This window comes from Pseudophryne corroboree, chromosome 4 (assembly GCF_028390025.1).
Source record: "Pseudophryne corroboree isolate aPseCor3 chromosome 4, aPseCor3.hap2, whole genome shotgun sequence".
Lineage (NCBI taxonomy): Eukaryota > Metazoa > Chordata > Amphibia > Anura > Myobatrachidae > Pseudophryne > Pseudophryne corroboree.
In genome coordinates this window covers 900,434,846-900,454,782 of record NC_086447.1, presented here as the reverse complement: position 1 = coordinate 900,454,782, position 19,937 = coordinate 900,434,846, and the positions used below count along the sequence as shown (strand labels likewise).

General features: G+C 51.5%; 1 protein-coding gene across 1 annotated transcript in view; it reads right to left on the bottom strand.

The window, feature by feature from the left end:
* Positions 1-19,937, bottom strand: part of PLB1 (phospholipase B1) — a 191,824-nt gene that overhangs the window by 56,989 nt on the left and 114,898 nt on the right. The window contains exons 34-37 of the mRNA XM_063919416.1: positions 3,775-3,840; positions 2,657-2,757; positions 1,959-2,040; positions 1,194-1,295 (exon numbers count right to left, since the gene is read on the bottom strand). Of these exons, the coding sequence (XP_063775486.1) occupies positions 1,194-1,295; positions 1,959-2,040; positions 2,657-2,757; positions 3,775-3,840 (351 nt within the window). The remainder of the gene's footprint in view (positions 1-1,193; positions 1,296-1,958; positions 2,041-2,656; positions 2,758-3,774; positions 3,841-19,937) is intronic.

The following is a 19,937-nucleotide window of genomic DNA, read 5'->3' as shown; positions in this document are numbered from 1 at the left end:
TATACCAGGCGTGTACGCTGGCGATGGGGAGGCTTACTCATGTTGTCATGTACCTGTCTCTGCACATGGGCGGATGTACTCTATATTTCCCTGCTCTGTCTTTTTAAATTATTTAGCACTCATTATGGTATCACTCTGCATCATCTCGGAAGGGGGGGTCTCACAACACTAGGCTAAGCAGTTAGGAAGCACTTGAGAGAGATAACAAGTTAAACAGAAACAAACTTTATGTTATATCTTTAATCATAGTTGTCTGCCCTCCCTCATTCTGCAGGAGACTCCCTGAAATAGCAGCAATCTCCCTCACTCCCTGAATAGATCAGTAATCTCCCTGATTGCACCTGACCCCCATTATGCAGCTGTTACATTCTTGGGGGGGGGGGGGGGGGAAATGAATCAGAGATACAAACATTCAAATAGGATCATCAGCGCCATTTCCCTGCATTGGCTATAGGGCACAATGATCCCTATGGCTATATACATTTTAAATAATTTTTCTCATGGCCACTTACAGTATATAGAACCTTTTGTAAAACACAATACACACACAAATCCTGCGAAATATCAGAGTCTTTTCTTCAACAAGTAGATCTTACTAACTTTGGGGCTCATTTACAAATGGATGTAAGTCATGTTTATGACACGCCTCTCATATGTAGCGGTACACGTCCACACCGATAGGTGTTACTTTCACATCTCCCTGACATGCTTTTTCAAAAGTAGGCAAGTATGTCTTTAATATCCATGTATACTGTATGAGCAAAAATATATACACACACGCACACACACACACACACACACACACACACACACACACACACACACACACACACACACACACACACACACACACACACACACACACACACACTATATGCGTTTAAGATGCCGGCTGTTGGGATCCTGACAGATACCAACGCCGGAATTCAACCATTTGTAAAAATGCTGCATCAGGAGACCAACGCCGGAATCCCAACATCCAGCATCGCATACATAAGTATTGCGGGCTGGTTGGGATTAGGGTTAGGCTGCGGGAAGGAAGGGTTAGGGGGTAAGGGAGATGGGGTTACATACTTATCTCGCCCCAGTCGGTATTTCACAGTTTGGGATTCCAGCGTCGGTTTTGTGACCACCGGCATCCCGTTCAACGCTCAGTCATATTGATCGCTATGTGACACATGACGCAGAATTACCGGGAGATTTGGGATCTTGGTGTGGCGGAAGAACGGCTGCAGGACCACCGTGAAGTCCTCTTTTTCGTACTTTCCAGAATCCACCAAACGCTGGAGGCCGAGCTATAATTTCAGGGGAAAATCACGCGGCTGTTATTCATGGGGTGAAAAACTTCTGTTCTTATATAAAGATAGACCATCCTTTCCCATGTTTTATATTTTTATGTTTAACTCGGTGTATTAGCCATGGCTGTTATAAGACAGCTATCATCAGCCACTAGGGGGCTCTGAGTAACTAACACTCTGCTTCCACATCTCCCTCTCTTCCCTGCTGCATATCCGCCTCTCGTGTTTGTCTGTTAATTATCTGACAAATGATATTTCTAGTCATACCCAGTAACAGTAGTAGAGGTGGGGCTAGTCATACCCAGTAACAGTAGTAGAAGTGGGGCTAGTCATACCCAGTAACAGTAGTAGAGGTGGGGCTAGTCATACCCAGTAACAGTTGCAGAGGTGGGGCAGCAGTGCAGTGCAAAAATTCAAATAGGGGTGACACACCTACTGCCAGTGGGTTCAGTATGAAATACCGGCTGTCAGTATACCGACAGCGGGATCCAGGTCACCAGGATGCCGGCAGCGGGGCGAGCACTAGAAAGCCCCTTGCGGGCTTGCTGAGCTCGCCACATTGCGGGCGCGGTGGCTCACTGCGCTCGCCACAGGTTTTGTTCTCCCTCTATGGGTGTCGTATCGGGGTACACTGCGGACCACGGTTAGTTAGACCTGTACCTGATATGCGCTGTTAGCGTCTTTTATCACTTGCATCTCGTGTGAGTCCTCAGGGATGTTCAGAAGACAGGGACACAGCAGCCTAGGGAGAGAGACAACAAGCAGCGGTCACACGTGCATAGTGTCATATCGGGGTGTACGCTGCAGCTGAGGATCTGCTCCCTGCAGGATAACTTGTGTTATACGTATGAATCAATAGAACATGAACCAGGATATAAGGCTGCCGTTGGTGGCGGTTACACGGCACATCACCCCTACATCACAATTAATGGAATAGCCCCCCCCCCATTTATCTGATGTGTATGGATTGGACATGTCCCTTACAAGCCGCCTAGAGACAGCGGGGCATTAGCGGATGCAGAGGCAGTCGGGTCTGCGTCTCATGTTAATGCCACGAGCACTTGTGTTACATGTGAGACAACCACTTGCAGAGCGTCTGTAGATGCGCCATCGCTATGGCAGGCACAGCTTCTCCGTCTGACCATGGCCTCCTGTCCAAGGGGTTCTGTGGATTGTCAGCGACATGTCCACGTCTGACTAGCTACGCCCCCTGTTGCCTCACGGGAACACCCACTAAAATCCACAGGTCCTGCATCCACACTGTGTGCATATTGGCTGGCATTGTGTGCGGTTAGTGTGTGACTTACCGTGAGCAGGAAGACTACGCAGAGTTTCCTGCCACCTGCGCGGTTACTTACCTTGTAAGGACAGTGGGACACTGCACTCGGCTATCCAGTACCGCCTCTCTCAGGGGGATTATATCCATCACCTCCACCAGATTGACAAAGGCCCTGGGTACCTGGGAGGGTTACAGCAATGGGAGGCAGAGATTACACCGACTAGAACGCCAGATAATGAGATGTGATCCTCGTGGGGGCAATGACTCCCCCCCAAGTGTAGTAGACATGTCCCACTGTCCTGTGCACCCTGCTCATAGAGGTTAGGCACCGAGTACACCCCCCGGGACAGGGCAGATGATACATTCTGTATGTCTGACAAATGCCCCCACACTCAGTGTAAGTTCACTGCACAGCACCGGGGAGAGAGCTGTTACAGAGGAACGTTATCTCACATCTGCATATGTAACTATGAGGGACATGTACTAAGCAGTGATAAAAGTGGAGAAGTGAGCCAGTAGAGAAGTTGCCCATGGCAACCAATCAGCATTGACGTAACATTTATAATTTGCATACTATGAAAGCATACAGAGCAGCTGATTGGTTGTCATGGTCAACTTCTCCACTGGCTCTCTTCTCCACTTTTATCACTGCTTAGTACATGTCCCACTGGTACAGTCCCTATATGATGATGGGTCCAAAAATAGGCCCATCATCATGACAGCACGATGATAACCCCCCAGTAGGCCACCAGGTTGTCCATAAATCGTTCATTCAAGTATTAAAACTGTATTTCTATTTACCACAAAAAATGAAGCAAACTTTACTACTTTTACATATTTAGGAAGACATTGGGGCTGATAGTGTAAGGGGTGTACACACGCATATGTCACTGGCCACACCCACAAAGCACTAGTCACTCCCACATGGCACTGGTCACACCCACACAGCACTGATCATGCCCACATTGCACTAGCCACATCCACACAGCACTGGCCACACCTCCTCTGTTTCTCACAATAGGCCTTCGACCATTTTCATGGCCAGAATCATGTAACCCAGGACCTATCACAGATGACCTTCAGTTGTCCATTTTATATAGAACTTTGGTTAATTACATCGTACTGAAGTGACAGCATTTCCCCATATTGTCATTTTGACAAACAGCTTCTCTCAACGAACTTTCTTTATTAACCAACCTCATTGTAGAGCATGTCCAGAGCCTCCTGGATGTGGCTGATGTAACTCACTGCTGAAAACGCATTCTGTGGGGAAAAAGGAAGGACATACACAGTAGGAATCAGTCATGTCTGGGTCTACTTTCCTTCAATGGGGTAAAAGGTGGGAGTTTTTTAGAACTGGTGATGTTGCTCATAGCAACAGGGGTGTTTCTACAGAGGAGGGGCCCATGTGCAGTCCAGTGGCGGATACAGACAAGGGCGAAAAGGGCGAACGCCCCCCCCTACACACATTGCGGCGGGTCCGGTTACCGCGATGACCAGCACCTGCGGGCTGAGGCAGCACTAACACAGCCGCCGCGCCCGCCGCCGCTGAGAGTCTAAGTGAGGGAGAGAATAGTAAGTGCAGGGAGCCGGAGGCCGGAGCAAGCAGTGTGTTACTCACTGTCTTCTCCGCCGCGCCCGGCTCCCCTCCCCAGTCCCAGCGGTAGTGTCTATTTTCCCTTCATGGAGAGGACCTTCCAGGTCCTGATCACGAAAGGAGCATAGACACCCTGTCTCAGCCGCTCCGGCTCCTCCTCCTCCTCAGTGATATGATGCCTCTGCGCAATGACAAACACTGTCATGCGCAGTAGGCATTTGTGGATGCCAAGGATTCATTCAGGGGCAGCCTGGCGCCATGTTTACAGCAGCGGAGGAGCGGGCACGGAGAGAGGAGCTAAAATCTGTAATTGCCTCGTTGTATGTAGGTGAGCTGTCTAGATCTGTCACTTTCCCTGTCACTCTGTCACTTTCCCTGTCACTCTGTCACTTTCCCTGTCCCTATGTCCCTGCTGTCTCATTCCATGGCATGATGTGAATTTCGGCTCATTCTGTTTGCTATAATGTTAATTTCGGCTCATACCGCGTGCAACAATGTGAATTTCGGCTCATTCAGTGTGCTATAATGTGAATTTCAGCTCAGTCAGTGTGCTATAATGTGAATTTCGGCTCATTCAGTGTGCTACAATGTGAATTTCGGCTCATTCAGTGTGCTATAATGTGAATTTCGGCTCAGTCAGTGTGCTACAAGGTGAATTTCGGCTCATACCGTGTGCTACAATGTGAATGTCGGCTCATTCAGTGTGCTATAATGTGAATTTCGGCTCAGTCAGTGTGCTACAAGGTGAATTTCGGCTCATACCGTGTGCTACAATGTGAATGTCGGCTCATTCAGTGTGCTACAATATGAATTTCGGCTCATTCAGTGTGCTACAATGTGAATGTCGGCTCATTCAGTGTGCTACAATGTGAATGTCGGCTCATTCAGTGTGCTACAATATGAATTTCGGCTCATTCAGTGTGCTACAATATGAATTTCGGCTCATTCAGTGTGCTATAATGTGAGTTTCGGCTCATTCTGTGTGCTACAATGTGAATTTCGGCTCATTCAGTGTGCTATAATGTGAGTTTCGGCTCAGTCAGTGTGCTACAAGGTGAATTTCGGCTCATACCGTGTGCTACAATGTGAATGTCGGCTCATTCAGTGTTCTACAATGTGAATTTCGGCTCATTCAGTGTGCTATAATGTGAGTTCCGGCTCATTCTGTGTGCTACAATGTGAATTTTGGCTCATACTGTGTGCTATAATGTGAATTTTGGCTCATTCAGTGTGCTACAATGTGAATTTCGGCTCATTCAGTGTGCTACAATGTGAATTTTGGCTCATTCAGTGTGCTATAATGTGAATTTCAGCTCATACTGTGTGCTATAATGTGTACCCTTGTTGTCCTATTACTTATGCCATCACAGGATCTATTAAAAGAAATGAGTATTTATATAAAGCATTTTTAACTGCTAAAGTAAATTTATTTCACTTTTTTTTTATTCCTCTCTGAAAGTGGACTGTGAGCCCAAATCTAGGCTGCATGATTGTGCATGTGTGATCTACGAATGTGCAGATGCATGCAGGAATGACAATTCGCCAGTCTGTATCACCAGTGCGCAGGGTCCTCTCCAATAACTGGCAACAATAGGAAATTTTAGAAGCGAACGAGAGGGGCATTTCTAAGTGGGAGAAGCTATGATTAGGGGGAGGAGTCATCATTTTTAAACCGCCCCTCCCCCCCCCCCTAAAAGTTAAGTCTAGATCCGCCACTGGTGCAGTCTCTGTGTGTGGGCCCCCTCCTCTCCCGTAGCTGGCATCGCTGTTAGTGCTCTGAGCATTAGAGACTCTGGCACAGTGCCAGAGAGACAACAGCGCGTGCGCAGGTGTCAGGGAAAATGGTGCGGCGGCCATTTTTCCGGAGACCTGCGCAAGCGCTGTAGACTCTAGCACTGTGCCAGAGTCTCTAGTGCTCAGAGCACTAACAGCGCTGCCAGCTACGGGAGAGGAGGTGGCCCACATACGGAGACGGATGGACACCAGAAAGGTAAGTATTGTAGAAATGGGTGCAGTGTGTGCGGTGGGGGCCCCCTCTGGACCCAGGGCACGTGTACACCGCACACACTGCACCCATTATAGATACGCCACTGCATAGCAACCAATCAGATTCTACTGTACTTCACATTTATCTAGCTGCTTCTAGAAGATAAAAGATAAAATCTAATTGGTTGCTATGGGCAACATTACCAGATCTAAAAAAACTCCAACCCTAGTAAATTTACCCAAATGTGTCCCTTGTGTGTGTATGTGGCCGCAGTGAGGGAAATGGGGTCACAGTGCAGGAACTTCACTTCTAGCCCGCCCTTTGATAATCTCCCGATCCTTCCTCTCAGGAAGCATTTCTATTAAACAATATTTGTGGGTTACACGCCGAGAACAGCCATTTCAGAGGGGAACATGCAAAAATGAACGATCCTTCAAATATCACAACGTCTGCCGGAGTTCCTCCATTTTCGACAGCAGAAGCAGCCCGCGTAGTTTTCTATGGGGCTGCTATCCTGTGGGGCTTACCCAGGTCTGAAATGCAAAACATTCCGGGGTTTGAGCCCGGCACCTAACGCCATCTCCAGATGGCGCTAGCTGCTGTAGCCTATGGGCTACTTACCGCAGAAATTACTAAGAGAGGGTTCCATAGCAACCCTCCTCGGCAATGGTCACTGTACAAATGTGTGGTCAGAAGACCTCATATGCACAGTAGCGCTGTGGGGTCCCGGTAGAGAAGTGCAATGATCATATTAGCGATCATTTCACTTCTTACACTTTACAGGGACTGGCTCCTTTTATAGCACTTGTCATAGGTGCTGATTTATGTTTTTGCAGGTGGGTGCTCGGCGGTAGGCAGCAGCGGGAATGAACGGGCGGCCGCGGCAGTGACTAATGCCCATTACACATTATGCCACACACCGTAATGCCCATTACACATTATGCAACACACCGTAATGCCCATTACACATTATGCAACACAACGGTACACCCATTACACATTATGCCACACACTGTAATGCCCATTACACATTATGCAACACACCCTAATGCCCATTACACATTATGCAACACACTGTAATGCCCATTACGCAATATGCCACACACCGTAATGCTAATTATGCGTTATGCCACACACTGTAATGTCAATTACATATTATGCCACACACAGTTATGACCCTGACACCGTTTTGTGCCCTATACAAATGATGCAACACAGTAAGGCTTCTAATTACTTTTAAATTACCTGCCTGTTGTCAGGGGTTTCATGCACGTTGTCAGGGGTTTCATGCTCTGGGTCTCCTGTGTGACTGTGTTGCCAGGGGTTTCATGTGCATTGCCAACAAAGTATGGGAGGGTGGATGCGGGCATCACTAAGTATACTGCTAGCAAGTGGTCGGCCTAGGTGCAAAAATATGCTGAGGGACCCCAACACACCCCAGGGAGGGAGAACACACACTGGGCTCTGGGTGGATGACATGGTGACACACACACTGGGACCCTGGGCGGACAACATGGTGATATACACTCTGGGTTCTAGGGGGATGACGTGGCAACACATACTGGGGGGGGGGGGGGTGATACACATACTAGGGCTTGAGATGGGGGCATGGTGACATATACATACACACGCACTGGTTCCTGGATGGATGACAGGTGACACTTATACTAGGGCCGGTGGGGTGGTGGTGGTGGTGGTGGTGGTGGGGGGGTGTCATTGTGACCCACACATACAGTGGGTCCAAGGGGAGGGGGGGGGGGGTATTGTGATATACAGTAGCGGATCTTGCTATGGGCACACAGGATTTTTGCCAGGGGCACCGCCTTCTGGAGGGCGGCGCTGACGCCGTGGCAAGATCCGCTGCTGGTGGTGCCCCCTGGTGCTGTGCGGTGCGCGATGACGGCATTGCGCACCGCATGGCATTGTGGGACCGGCACATAGACGCTAGGGGTCATACTTGACATCTAGTGTCTATGCTGTGCTATGGGAGAGACATCATGACGTCTCTCCCATAGATCCGAGGAGCAGCGCCGGTGGCCGGAGATGGAGGACAGCAGCGATTGGGAAACAGGAGCGGGGCTGCTGAGTATTTTTTTTTTTTGTTGATCGGCGCTACTGGGGGCACAGTATTGGGGGCACAGTGCAGGGGGCGCAGCTGCTGAGGGCACAGCTACAGGGGGCATAACTGACCACGCACCTTCTCTGATGCCACGCCCCAATTTTGTTCACCCTGACCACCACAAGGTCTAGATCCGGCCCTGGTGATATACATACTGGGGGGAGGTGCATGGTGACACACACAAACACACACATATACAGTAGGGAGCATGGGAGTAAGGAGCATGGTGATACACATACTGCGGAGGGGGGTCATGATGGCACACATACAGTACATGCAGTGGGTCCTTGGGGAGGGGGCATGGTGATAAACATATGGGCTAAATACACCTACATATGGGGTAAACACACATATGCATAAACACACCACCACTGCTGCTAACCGCCACAGCCCCCGTGTCAGCACCCGGGGTCTTACCGGTACGCTGGGGCCACGGGGCTGGCTTCACGGGCGGCGGCTGGGCAGCGGCGGGGAAGAGAGCTGCTGCATCGGGTCCGGGGTAAGGGTAGCGGTAGCGGCGGTGAGGGGGTCCGTTCGTGGCGGCGGGACGCCGCTGCAGCGGCTCTCTTGCTAAATTGTTGCCTAGGAGACCAGGGGCAGTGAGCAGTATGGCTATATAAAAGGTCTGCAGTACAGGGTGCCCCCATGTTGGAGACCAAGCTTCTGGCTCAATTCTTGTTCCTGTTTCTTCCAGCCAATCCAGGGAGACTTCTTCCTATAAAAGGGGGCTGGTTTAGGACAGGGACGCCAGTGGTTCAAGTTACAACCCTGTTGTAGGTGCTTTAGCCTGTGCTCCCAGGATTCCTGCCGTATTCTGGTTACTTCTAACCCTGCTTTGCCGGTTCTCAGTTGCTGTTGCAGTCCCGCCGTTCCTAACCTGCTGCTGCCTGTGGAGACGCTCCTGGAAAACCCGGTCCACTAAGACCCCGGGTCTCCTGCCTCGTCTTCCGAGCCACAGTCCGCAGATCCTTGTCTCCAGCCACGTTCTTGAACCACCGTGCACAGTCCTCAGCTCGTTGTCTCCAGCCTCGTCTTACAAGCCACAGTCTACAGTTCATAGTTTCCAGCCACGTCCTCGAACCACCGTCCACAGTCCTCAGCTCATTATCTACAGTCTCGTCTTTCAAATCACAGTCCACGGTTCTTTGTCTCCAGCCACGTCTTTAACCATCATTCACAGTTCCGCAGTTCATCATTTACAACCTCGTCTTTCAAGCCACAACCCACAGTCCTTTATCTACAAATCCGTTTCTAAGTCATCGTTCTCCAGCCACAGTTCTCTACCTCAGCCCCATCCACAAGAACTACAACCCACTGACTATGGGCCCCGCCTACGTCCTTCATTACCCCTTGTCCCATGAGAAGGAACTATATTCAACCCCCTCGACTTGTTCATCCCCAGACTACTCCCTCCTTGGGCGAGTCTCAGCTGCCGGATCCTCAAACCTTGCTAGATGTGACACCCCGCAGTGGATTAAGAGAGACGCGCTGGGGGCTGCAGTAGCGGTTCCGTATAGGGCAGTTTAAAAAATTTTTTTTTCAAATGCTACACACACTTCTTTGTGATGATTTGTTTGAGGTCTTATCCACATACAGATATGTCCTCATATACCAATCCTTTTTGTGCCATATGGCACGAGACACATGGCGCAACTTAGACAATCCACCACAGATAATGATTATCAGACTTTCACTTTTACCTAAATTTAGAATCTCATTTGCGTCACAAATGCCTGCCGCCGGGAAGACAGGCGCTAGAGGTCAAATGTGACCACTAGTGTCTGTCTCCTCCTTAGCGGCGGCCATTTGGTGGGGTTTTTTTTTACACTGCACTGTACGGAAGCGCTACCGCAGCGGCTGGTTCCGTGGGTGCTCCGATTGTCCGTGGGTGCTCGGGCCCGGGAACACCCACGGAATCGGCGCCTATGGCCCTTGTCCCTGCGAGCGCTTAATGACACATTCAGGCGAACCATAATGTTTTTATTTACCGCGAACAGCAGTGATTAGAAAATAAGAATTTACTTACCGATAATTCTATTTCTCGTAGTCCGTAGTGGATGCTGGGGACTCCGTAAGGACCATGGGGATTAGCGGCTCCGCAGGAGACTGGGCACAAAAGTAAAGCTTTAGAACTACCTGGTGTGCACTGGCTCCTCCCCCTATGACCCTCCTCCAAGCCTCAGTTAGGATACTGTGCCCGGACGAGCGTACACAATAAGGAAGGATTTTGAATCCCGGGTAAGACTCATACCAGCCACACCAATCACACCATATAACTTGTGATCTAAACCCAGTTAACAGCATGATAACAGAGGAGCCTCTAGAAAAGATGGCTCACTACAGCAATAACCCGATTTTCTGGTAACAATAACTATGTACCAGTATTGCAGACAATCCGCACTTGGGATGGGCGCCCAGCATCCACTACGGACTACGAGAAATAGAATTATCGGTAAGTAAATTCTTATTTTCTCTAACGTCCTAAGTGGAAGCTGGGGACTCCGTAAGGACCATGGGGATTATACCAAAGCTCCCAAACGGGCGGGAGAGTGCGGATGACTCTGCAGCACCAAATGAGAGAACTCCCGGTCCTCCTCAGCCAGGGTATCAAATTTGTAGAATTTTACAAACGTATTTGCTCCTGACCAAGTAGCTGCTCGGCAAAGTTGTAAAGCCGAGACCCCTCGGGCAGCCGCCCAAGATGAGCCCACCTTCCTTGTGGAATGGGCATTTACAGATTTTGGCTGTGGCAGGCCTGCCACAGAATGTGCAAGCTGAATTGTACTACAAATCCAGCGAGCAATAGTCTGCTTAGAAGCAGGAGCACCCAGCTTGTTGGGTGCATACAGAAAGACCGCGTAGGGAACATACTGTGACCATAGCGGCATAAACGCACAGTCGGGGCTTCCGCAGCGCCGCTCAATGCATCAGCTTGGCTTGGAAGGGGTTAATGTTTTGTGGTGGGAGGAACGTGGAGAGAGGGTCCGAGGGGCTGATTGGCTGGATCATGTATAGGGGCTGGCCTGTCATACATATAGGCTGCTGACATGGTACTTCCTCCCTCTTTTCAGCTCTTCTCGTGGAACTGCTAAGTAACCCCCTTTTTATTTATCTCTTATATTGCTTACAGTATTTAATTTTCCTATCACTTTATTCCTTTTTTTATTCTCTCCCCTTATTATCTTCTATACTCTCTCTGCTGTCCCTTTATCTCCCTTCTCCTAACTATTACTATCTTCATTTTGCAGTTGGCATTCTTCTCACTTCCCCCCTCCTTTCTCCTTACATCTCTCAGGGGGGGAAATGCAGGTCTCTGTGGCTGACTGGCAAGGCGCAGCGCAGGGCTCCCCACACGGCTTATGGACTCTGATGGTGTCCAGCCGTAACGGGGAAGACCTGTTGCGCCCTCTGCGCTGGAGACTCCGGCCGCGCGCGTCCGTGTACGCCCGCCCGCTCGCACTCCCCTTCGGCACCTGTTCCCGTCTCCGTCACCGCCGCTGGCTGCGGCGCTAGACGGAGCGACGGGGGGGGACGCGCCCGTCTGAGGCGGCCTGCCAGGGACAGTGTCCTGCTGTCCCTGGATCCACTGCTCGGGGCTGCCCACTCGCACTCCCCTTCGGCACCTGTTCCCGTCTCCGTCACCGCCGCTGGCGGCGGCGCTAGACGGAGCGACGGGGGGGACGGGGACGCGCCCGTCTGAGGCGGACTGCCAGGGACAGTGTCCTGCTGTCCCTGGATCCACTGCTCGTGGCTGCTGCTGTAGGGGCTGACCACGTGGGGCCGGGAACAGTCTCCCGCCCTGCGCATCGCCCGCCCGGCCACACTTAGTAGTATAGTGGGTCCTAAGTTCAATCCCCACTATGGCTGCAATTATATTAAAGGGTGGGAAAGCCCATATTATATATTGTATCAGCAGGAGGGAGGGTGGATCGCGTAGCTGCCAGGCAGGGGTCTGGCCAGCGTGCGCGTGCCACTACCGCCATGGGGACTACAGGGGCCCATATGAGGCCTGTTAGTGCGCCCCGGGGACAAGCCCACCGGCAGGCTCCCTCCTGTGGCATGGTGGGGCCACACACCCGCTCTGCGGCTGCGGATGGGCTGCTGCCGGCGATGTCCATTGAAAAAACTGTCGGCCTGGGGCGTGCCGCGCCCGCCCACGGTGGGTCGGGCCACCTGGCCTCTCCTGCCATGGCTGGATCCGTGGTACCAGCCCCTTCCGGGTCTGCTCACAGGCCTCTTCGTACTGCAGCCAGCCGTGACAGTGTGGCCCCTACCAGTCTCATACGAGGCCGGCGTGCGACGGCGGGAGGCGTGCGTTCTGTCCCGCCCCGCGTCCGGATGCCGGCTTCCGTCGCTTCAACGGATAGCTCTCAGTCAGACGTGGAGCTGCCTCTTTCTAGTTCTGGCAATTCTCCGGTTTCTCCTCCCGGGGCTAATGCTCGGGATGAGAGGAGGTCGCGGCGCGGCCGTTCCGGTCGGGGGGTATCGTAGCGGAGCGGACGTGCCATTGTACCTCACAGTGAGGGATCATCGGAGTCCTTGCTCCCGACGGGAGGTTTGCGAAGCTCCCGTGGGGCGTGCGACTCGCGTTCTTGGTCTGATCTTAGAGCCATTTGTGCCTCTGTCGGCTGTGGCTCCCTTGTTATCCTCCGTACCCGGGGGACCGTGTCTGGCCACTTCTTCTTTGGAGGATAGCATTGCACAATTTCTTATCTCGCTCCGGGCCTCTGGCTCGACGGTCGCCCCGCCCGCCCCACTCCCGGCGGCTGCTGGTTCATGAGGGGAACATTGTCTCTCTTTTGTTTCCCCAGCCGCGGACGTTGGGCCAGGACTGTAGTCAGTCGGCGGATCCACAAGTCGGGACGGATGGAGTTCCCCCTCGTACTGGTGAGTCTTCAGTGGACCCTGACTGGTCCAAGGGGAGCGCACTTTCACCCCATAGTGGGGGTGGGGATCTAGTACTCAGTCCCGCTCATCTAGCAGCGCGTAAGGTTAACGGCAAGCGCGATAGGCGCAGGTGTCGGGGCACGGACTCTTCCCTTGCCTCCACGTCCTCAGAGGGTGTCCTCCTACGACGATGGTTGGGACAGGGTCAAGCGTCAAACACGGCGGCAGCAATGGCATTTTCCCTCTTCCGCCTCGCACGCGTCGGTGGAGTCAGACTCCGTTTACTGCGCCAACACAGCAATGTACCGTGGTCTGCGGCCCCGGGTCCGAGACTGGATCCGTAAGGGCCTATATGTCTATATTTTGCCCTTACTAGCGATGCTCGTATAGCCTTGCTTTCAGCTAAGCAAAAGGGCCGGGGCAGCGAGGACGCTTTGTGCTCCTACCAGACTTTAGTTAGATCCTGTTGATCTTTGCGGCGTGTTACTCAGAGACGCGCCCGGACGAACACATGACCATCATGCGCCATCAATTCCTGATACACGTGCTGTACCATACTTGGGGGAGTTACTACGAGGACTTCCGGCGCAAACAGCATGGGCGGCAAATCTATACCTTCGGTTAAAAGTATGTGGTATTGTGCTCGGAGCTGCCGCAGGGTTCAGTCGGTACAGCAGGAACGACGGGTTCCACGACCTGCCTCTCATTCTGCCGGCTTTTTAGGGGGTTCATGGCGGGCGGGGCATGGTTAATGCTTCGCTTTCAATCCTGCCCAATGCGGTTTGGGGTGGAGGGTGTCGTATGCGTCACTCCTGCACCAGCTGTGGCGGAGGCCACAGGATCAAGGACTGCCTCAGTACACGGCACAGGGGTAATTCCGGCCCGCAGTGCCGCGGCCCCAAGCGCTGGCCACAGACCCCACCCCAATTAGACTTCGGGCGTTCATACCCTGGCTGCGACGGTTCCCGCGGCCGGTGGACCTCCTATTCTTATACTCGGGTTTACGCACCTGGTTTCCTCTTGCCGATACATGGACTGGGAGGTCCCGGGGCTAGTACTAACTTGCATTCGGCTCGGGAGTTTCTGGGCGTGCTCCGGCAGAAGGTTGCGGCTGCATTGTCGTTGGCCGGGAGGATAGGCTTTCTCATCCATCGTTCCTGTCCTATCGGGTCATCGGTTTTGATGAGGCTATCCCTATTATCAGGTAGGGTCGTTCACCTATCTATAAGCTTGATTCGGCCATAGATGCCATTCGGTCCTTTGGTCCGGGCGGTAATGTGTGAATTGGATATCGCGTCAGCATTTCGCTCCTCCCGCTGCACCTTTTTGTCTTTCGATTTATGGGTTTTCAACTGGATGATGGCTACAACATCCATCGCTGCCTCCCCGTGGGTTTTTTCTCTCTTGTGCGCTGACTTTGCAAGGTGCAGTTCTTTCCTCCGCTGGGGTCTGCAGCAGGCGACGGGCTAGCGGGGTATGTCGCCCTACCTGGATGATTCTCTTTGCTCGTCCCACCTGGCTCTGTTCGCTGCGTCGTCTTACTATGGTTGGCCATTGGCAAGGTCCCTCAGCCTCCTTGTTTACCTCGGGATTCAGATGGATACAGTCGCTGGTCTCTGAAGGCTTTTTGGGGACAAGGTGTTGCGTCTGCCCGATGGTATCCTCTATTAGCTCGCCGCGGACAAGCTTACTCTACAACAGGCTCAATCCTTCTGTGGCCTGTTTCTTTTTGTGGGGAAGGTTATCCCCATAGGTAGAGTTTTCTGTGGGAAATTGGAACGGCCGACAGTTGGGATTGGACGCCCTCATCATTTTCTTAGTTTAGCACTCGAGGTATTTACGTATTTGGGACGGATTTCTAGTTCGTTTCACCTCCTCTCTGGAGTTTTTACGGACGCCTCTGGTGATTGCGATTCTTGCTGTTGCTGGATATTTTTCCCATACTGGGCACAGGGGCGCTCTGGCGCTATGCCCGGCGTAAAAAACAGGTGGTCTTCCTTCGCGACAATTTGGCCGTGTTTTTGCCATCATTAGGCAGGAGTTCACAGCCTTGCTGGACTGCTGGTCTTCGCCCAGATAGTCTTGCTATGCAAGGTGACCAACATTACGTTGCGAGACAAGCATGTCCCGGCTGAGCGCAACAAAATTGATGATACCCTTTCTCGCGGCGAATGGCAGTGGTTTCGGCAGTTAGCTCCTGCTGCTCTACTGCTTCTGTGTGCGGATTGGAGGATTTAGCCCACAGGTTTTGGCTCCTGCAACTTTTTACGGCTTATCTGGCCAAATTGCTACCTTCTGGAGAGGGGCCATAGTGGGTAGGACCCCTCACAAGGCAGATGGCCCATAGTTGCATTGCATTTGGGATCGCTGGGATGGTGGCAGAAGGCCGATCCCATAACATCTGGATAGCTGGCTCTCAGGGATAGTGGCAAAAGGCCGATCCCATAACATCTGGGTAGCAGGCCCTCAGGGATAGTGGCAGAAGGCCGATCCCATAACATCTGGGTAGCATGCCCTCAGGGATGGTGGCAGAAGGCCGATCCCATAACATCTGGGTAGCAGGCCCTCAGGGATGGTAGCAGAAGGCCGATCCCATAACATCTGGGTAGCAGGCCCTTAGGGATGGTGGCAGAAGGCCGATCCCAGAACATCGGGGCAGAGGGCCCTTAGGCCGATCCCAGAACATCGGGGCAGATGGCCCTCCAACATTTAGGTTATTATTTCAATTATGATTTTGAGATATTTTATTTTCCTGAGCTGTCTGCTTTCTGCTATGTGTGAAAAATATTTTCAACCGTCCCTTAGTTAGACAGGGAGTTTTTTCATCCAAGTTTAGATTAATAGGCCTTCCTTTCAGTCAATAGAGGCCGTCGACGTATGCCCCGAAGGTTTGGGGTGTAGGATTCGGCGCTCACAATACGAGGATACGGGGTTACGATATGGGATACGAGGTTCGCCTCTTCATGACGGCCTTTACGATGGCCTTCCACGGTGCGCCCAGGGTGGTGAGCTGTGGTCCGTCTCTCGGACTTCAGCCTCGCCCATGCTGGCGGCCTGCGTCGTCGTATGCCCCGACGGTTTGTGGTGTCAGATTCAGCGCTCCAGGACGGACGTGGCCGGCACGGGGCAGTGGGTTCGAATGGGTCAGGCTCGTGCGCGGGGCATTTGTCCAGTGTCCGCGATCCGGGCTTGTTCGTCCCTTCTGCCTCCAACGGCCACCGGGTGGCTCGTCCATCGGGATGGTGCCCCATTGTCCAGATATCACTCCCGGTCGGTTTTGGAGCGTTGTCTTTTGTACCCGGGTCTATCTCCGGCCGACACTGGGACTCACTCTTTCCGCATCGGCGCTGCGTCAGCAGCCGCTGCGGCGGGTTGGTCCGAAGTCGAAGTCCGGGCACTGGGTAGGTGGAGGTCTGGTGCAGTCATACGCTATATCAGGCTTTTTCCTCCCAGTGCGCCCCTTTGAGGACTAGCCGCTCGTCGCAGTTGCACTTTGCGATTGCGGGGGCCTTGAGGAATTTTTGTTTTATCGTTGGTTTTAATTACGGTTTTTGCCGGCTAACGAAGTTTTGTGTTTTTGCCTCAAGTCAAATTGGGCGACCCTTCCCCCCAAAACCCCCTCCCCATTAGGGATGCAGTTAGGTTGCCCTTCCACTACTCATACTATCTTTATTTGTTTATTAACCTGCGTCACACCCTTCTTTTGCAGGACGGCGGTTAGATCCGCACTTTATATGATTCGACGTCAGCTGTTAAAACTTATGGCTGACTGGCTGTATTGCCTGATCCTCTGGTCAGCCATCGTCCCTCGGCGGTCTTGGCCTGGAGCCTTTAACCGGGTCAATGCGGTTGTCGGTCATGCTGTCCTCCAGCATGGCGACCTGGTCTTGCCGCACGGTGGTATCTCCTTCCATGATCCGTCACAGTACTGGTATGACGGGGTGCATCTAGTCGTCGGCTGGTACGCTGATCTTCTTGGAGGTCATTTTTCACATTCTTAGGCCCCTTTAGGTAGTTTTTCTTGGGTTCCGTTGCGTTAGTCCGTGTTCTACTTTTAGGTCTCTTTCGTTTGTTTTGTTCTGCTTTTTAGGTCCCTTTAGTTAGTCTTTTCGGAGTAGGTGGCGGTGGCAGGTTGGTAACCTGGCAGTTGGCCGGTTTCTGAACGGTTACTTAATTTTAATTATCAGTTCAAGGTTAGTAAGTCTGGGTGTACTTTTAGGTAAATTTTATAGTTTCATAATTAGTTTACGGGCATCGCTTTACCAAGTGGGTCCATATAACTGGTATAAACATATGTGGATGGTGGGGCCGGTGGCCCAATTTTTACCATGTAGGGGCGGAGCTTACCTCCGTCCCTGCAACTATTGGTGGGCAGGGGTAGTGGCAGAAGGTCGACCCCTGTCCTTGGATTTTTGATTTTCGATGTCTGGGATGGAGGCAGGAGGCCGATCCCGGAACATCTGGGGCAGAAGGCTCCCTCACACATATGTTTTTATTGCTTGTTTTTCTGTATTATAACATTGATCACCCATGTTACGTTTATCATGCTTAACCGTTCTTCTCCCCGCCACCTTAGTTAGAGAGGGAAGTCTGCATTTTAGTTTTAGTATTTTAATAGGCCTTCCTCTCAGTCAGAAAATAAAAGCTGACCCCTTTCACGCCAATTACAGTTGTTGTGTCTTTATTTTATAAGATAAGTGTGCTTGAGTGGCGCGTGGATGCATCTGACTTGTGAGGTTTAAGACCGCGTAGGGAACATACTGTGACCATAGCGGCATAAACGCACAGTCGGGGCTTCCGCAGCGCCGCTCAATGCATCAGCTTGGCTTGGAAGGGGTTAATGTTTTGTGGTGGGAGGAACGTGGAGAGAGGGTCCGAGGGGCTGATTGGCTGGATCATGTATAGGGGCTGGCCTGTCATACATATAGGCTGCTGACATGGTACTTCCTCCCTCTTTTCAGCTCTTCTCGTGACCCGCCCTCCCGCCCTGGGGACTTGGTTTTGTTTTTACTTCATTTGTTCTACAGTCGGGTTCATTGTGTCGGCTTTTGGTGGCCGGTTTCTGAACGGTTACTTAATTTTAATTATCAGTTCAAGGTTAGTAAGTTTGGGTGTACTTTTAGGTAAATTTTATAGTTTCATAATTAGTTTACGGGCATCGCTTTACCAAGTGGGTCCATATAACTGGTATAAACATATGTGGATGGTGGGGCCGGTGGCCCAATTTTTACCATGTAGGGGCGGAGCTTACCTCCGTCCCTGCAACTATTGGTGGGCAGGGGTAGTGGCAGAAGGTCGACCCCTGTCCTTGGATTTTTGATTTTCGATGTCTGGGATGGAGGCAGGAGGCCGATCCCGGAACATCTGGGGCAGAAGGCTCCCTCACACATATGTTTTTATTGCTTGTTTTTCTGTATTATAACATTGATCACCCATGTTACGTTTATCATGCTTAACCGTTCTTCTCCCCGCCACCTTAGTTAGAGAGGGAAGTCTGCATTTTAGTTTTAGTATTTTAATAGGCCTTCCTCTCAGTCAGAAAATAAAAGCTGACCCCTTTCACGCCAATTACAGTTGTTGTGTCTTTATTTTATAAGATAAGTGTGCTTGAGTGGCGCGTGGATGCATCTGACTTGTGAGGTTTATAAACAACGAGTCAGATTTTCTGACTCCAGCCGTCCTGGAAACCTATATTTCCAGGGCTCTGACAACGTCTAGCAACTTGGAGTCCTCCAAGTCCCTAGTAGCCGCAGGCATCACAATAGGTTGATTCAGGTGAAACGCTGAAAACCACCTTAGGGAGAAACTGAGGACAAGTCCTCAATTCCGCCCTGTCCGAATGGAAAATCAGATGAGGGCTTTTACAGGATAAAGCCGCCAATTCTGACACGCACCTGGCCCAGGCCAGGGCCAACAGCATGACCACTTTCCATGTGAGATATTTTAACTCCACATATTTAAGTGGTTCAAACCAATGTGACTTTTGGAACCCAAAAACTACATTTTGATCCCAAGGTGCCACTGGAGGCACAAAAGGAGGCTGTATATACAGTACCCCTTTCACAAACGTCTGAACTTCAGGGACTGAAGCTAGTTCTTTTTTGGAAGAAAATTGACAGGGCCGAAATTTGAACCTTAATGGACCCCCATTTCAGGCCCATAGACACTCCTGTTTGCAGGAAATGTAGGAATCGACCTAGTTGAAAATTCCTCCGTCGGGGCCTTACTGGCCTCGCACCACGCAACATATTTTCGCCAAATGCGGTGATAATGTTTTGCAGTTATATCTTTCCTGGCTTTGATCAGGATAGGGATGACTTCATCCGGAATGCCTTTTTCCTTCAGGATCCGGCGTTCAACCGCCCTGCCGTTAAACGCAGCCGCGGTAAGTCTTGGAACAGACAGGGTCCTTGCTGGAGCAGGTCCCTTCTTAGAGGTAGAGGCCACGGATCCTCCGTGAGCATCTCTTGAAGTTCCGGTTACCAAGTCCTTCTTGGCCAATCCGGAGCCACGAATATAGTGCTTACTCCTCTCCATCTTATAATTCTCAGTACCTTGGTTATGAGAGGCAGAGGAGGGAACACATACACTGACTGGTACACCCACTGTGTTACCAGAGCGTCTACAGCTATTGCCTGAGGGTCCCTTGACCTGGCGCAATACTTGTCGAGTTTTATAAACATGTGGAAAACTTCTGGGTGAAGTCCCCACTCTCCCGGGTGGAGGTCGTGTCTGCTCAGGAAGTCTGCTTCCCAGTTGTCCACTCCCGG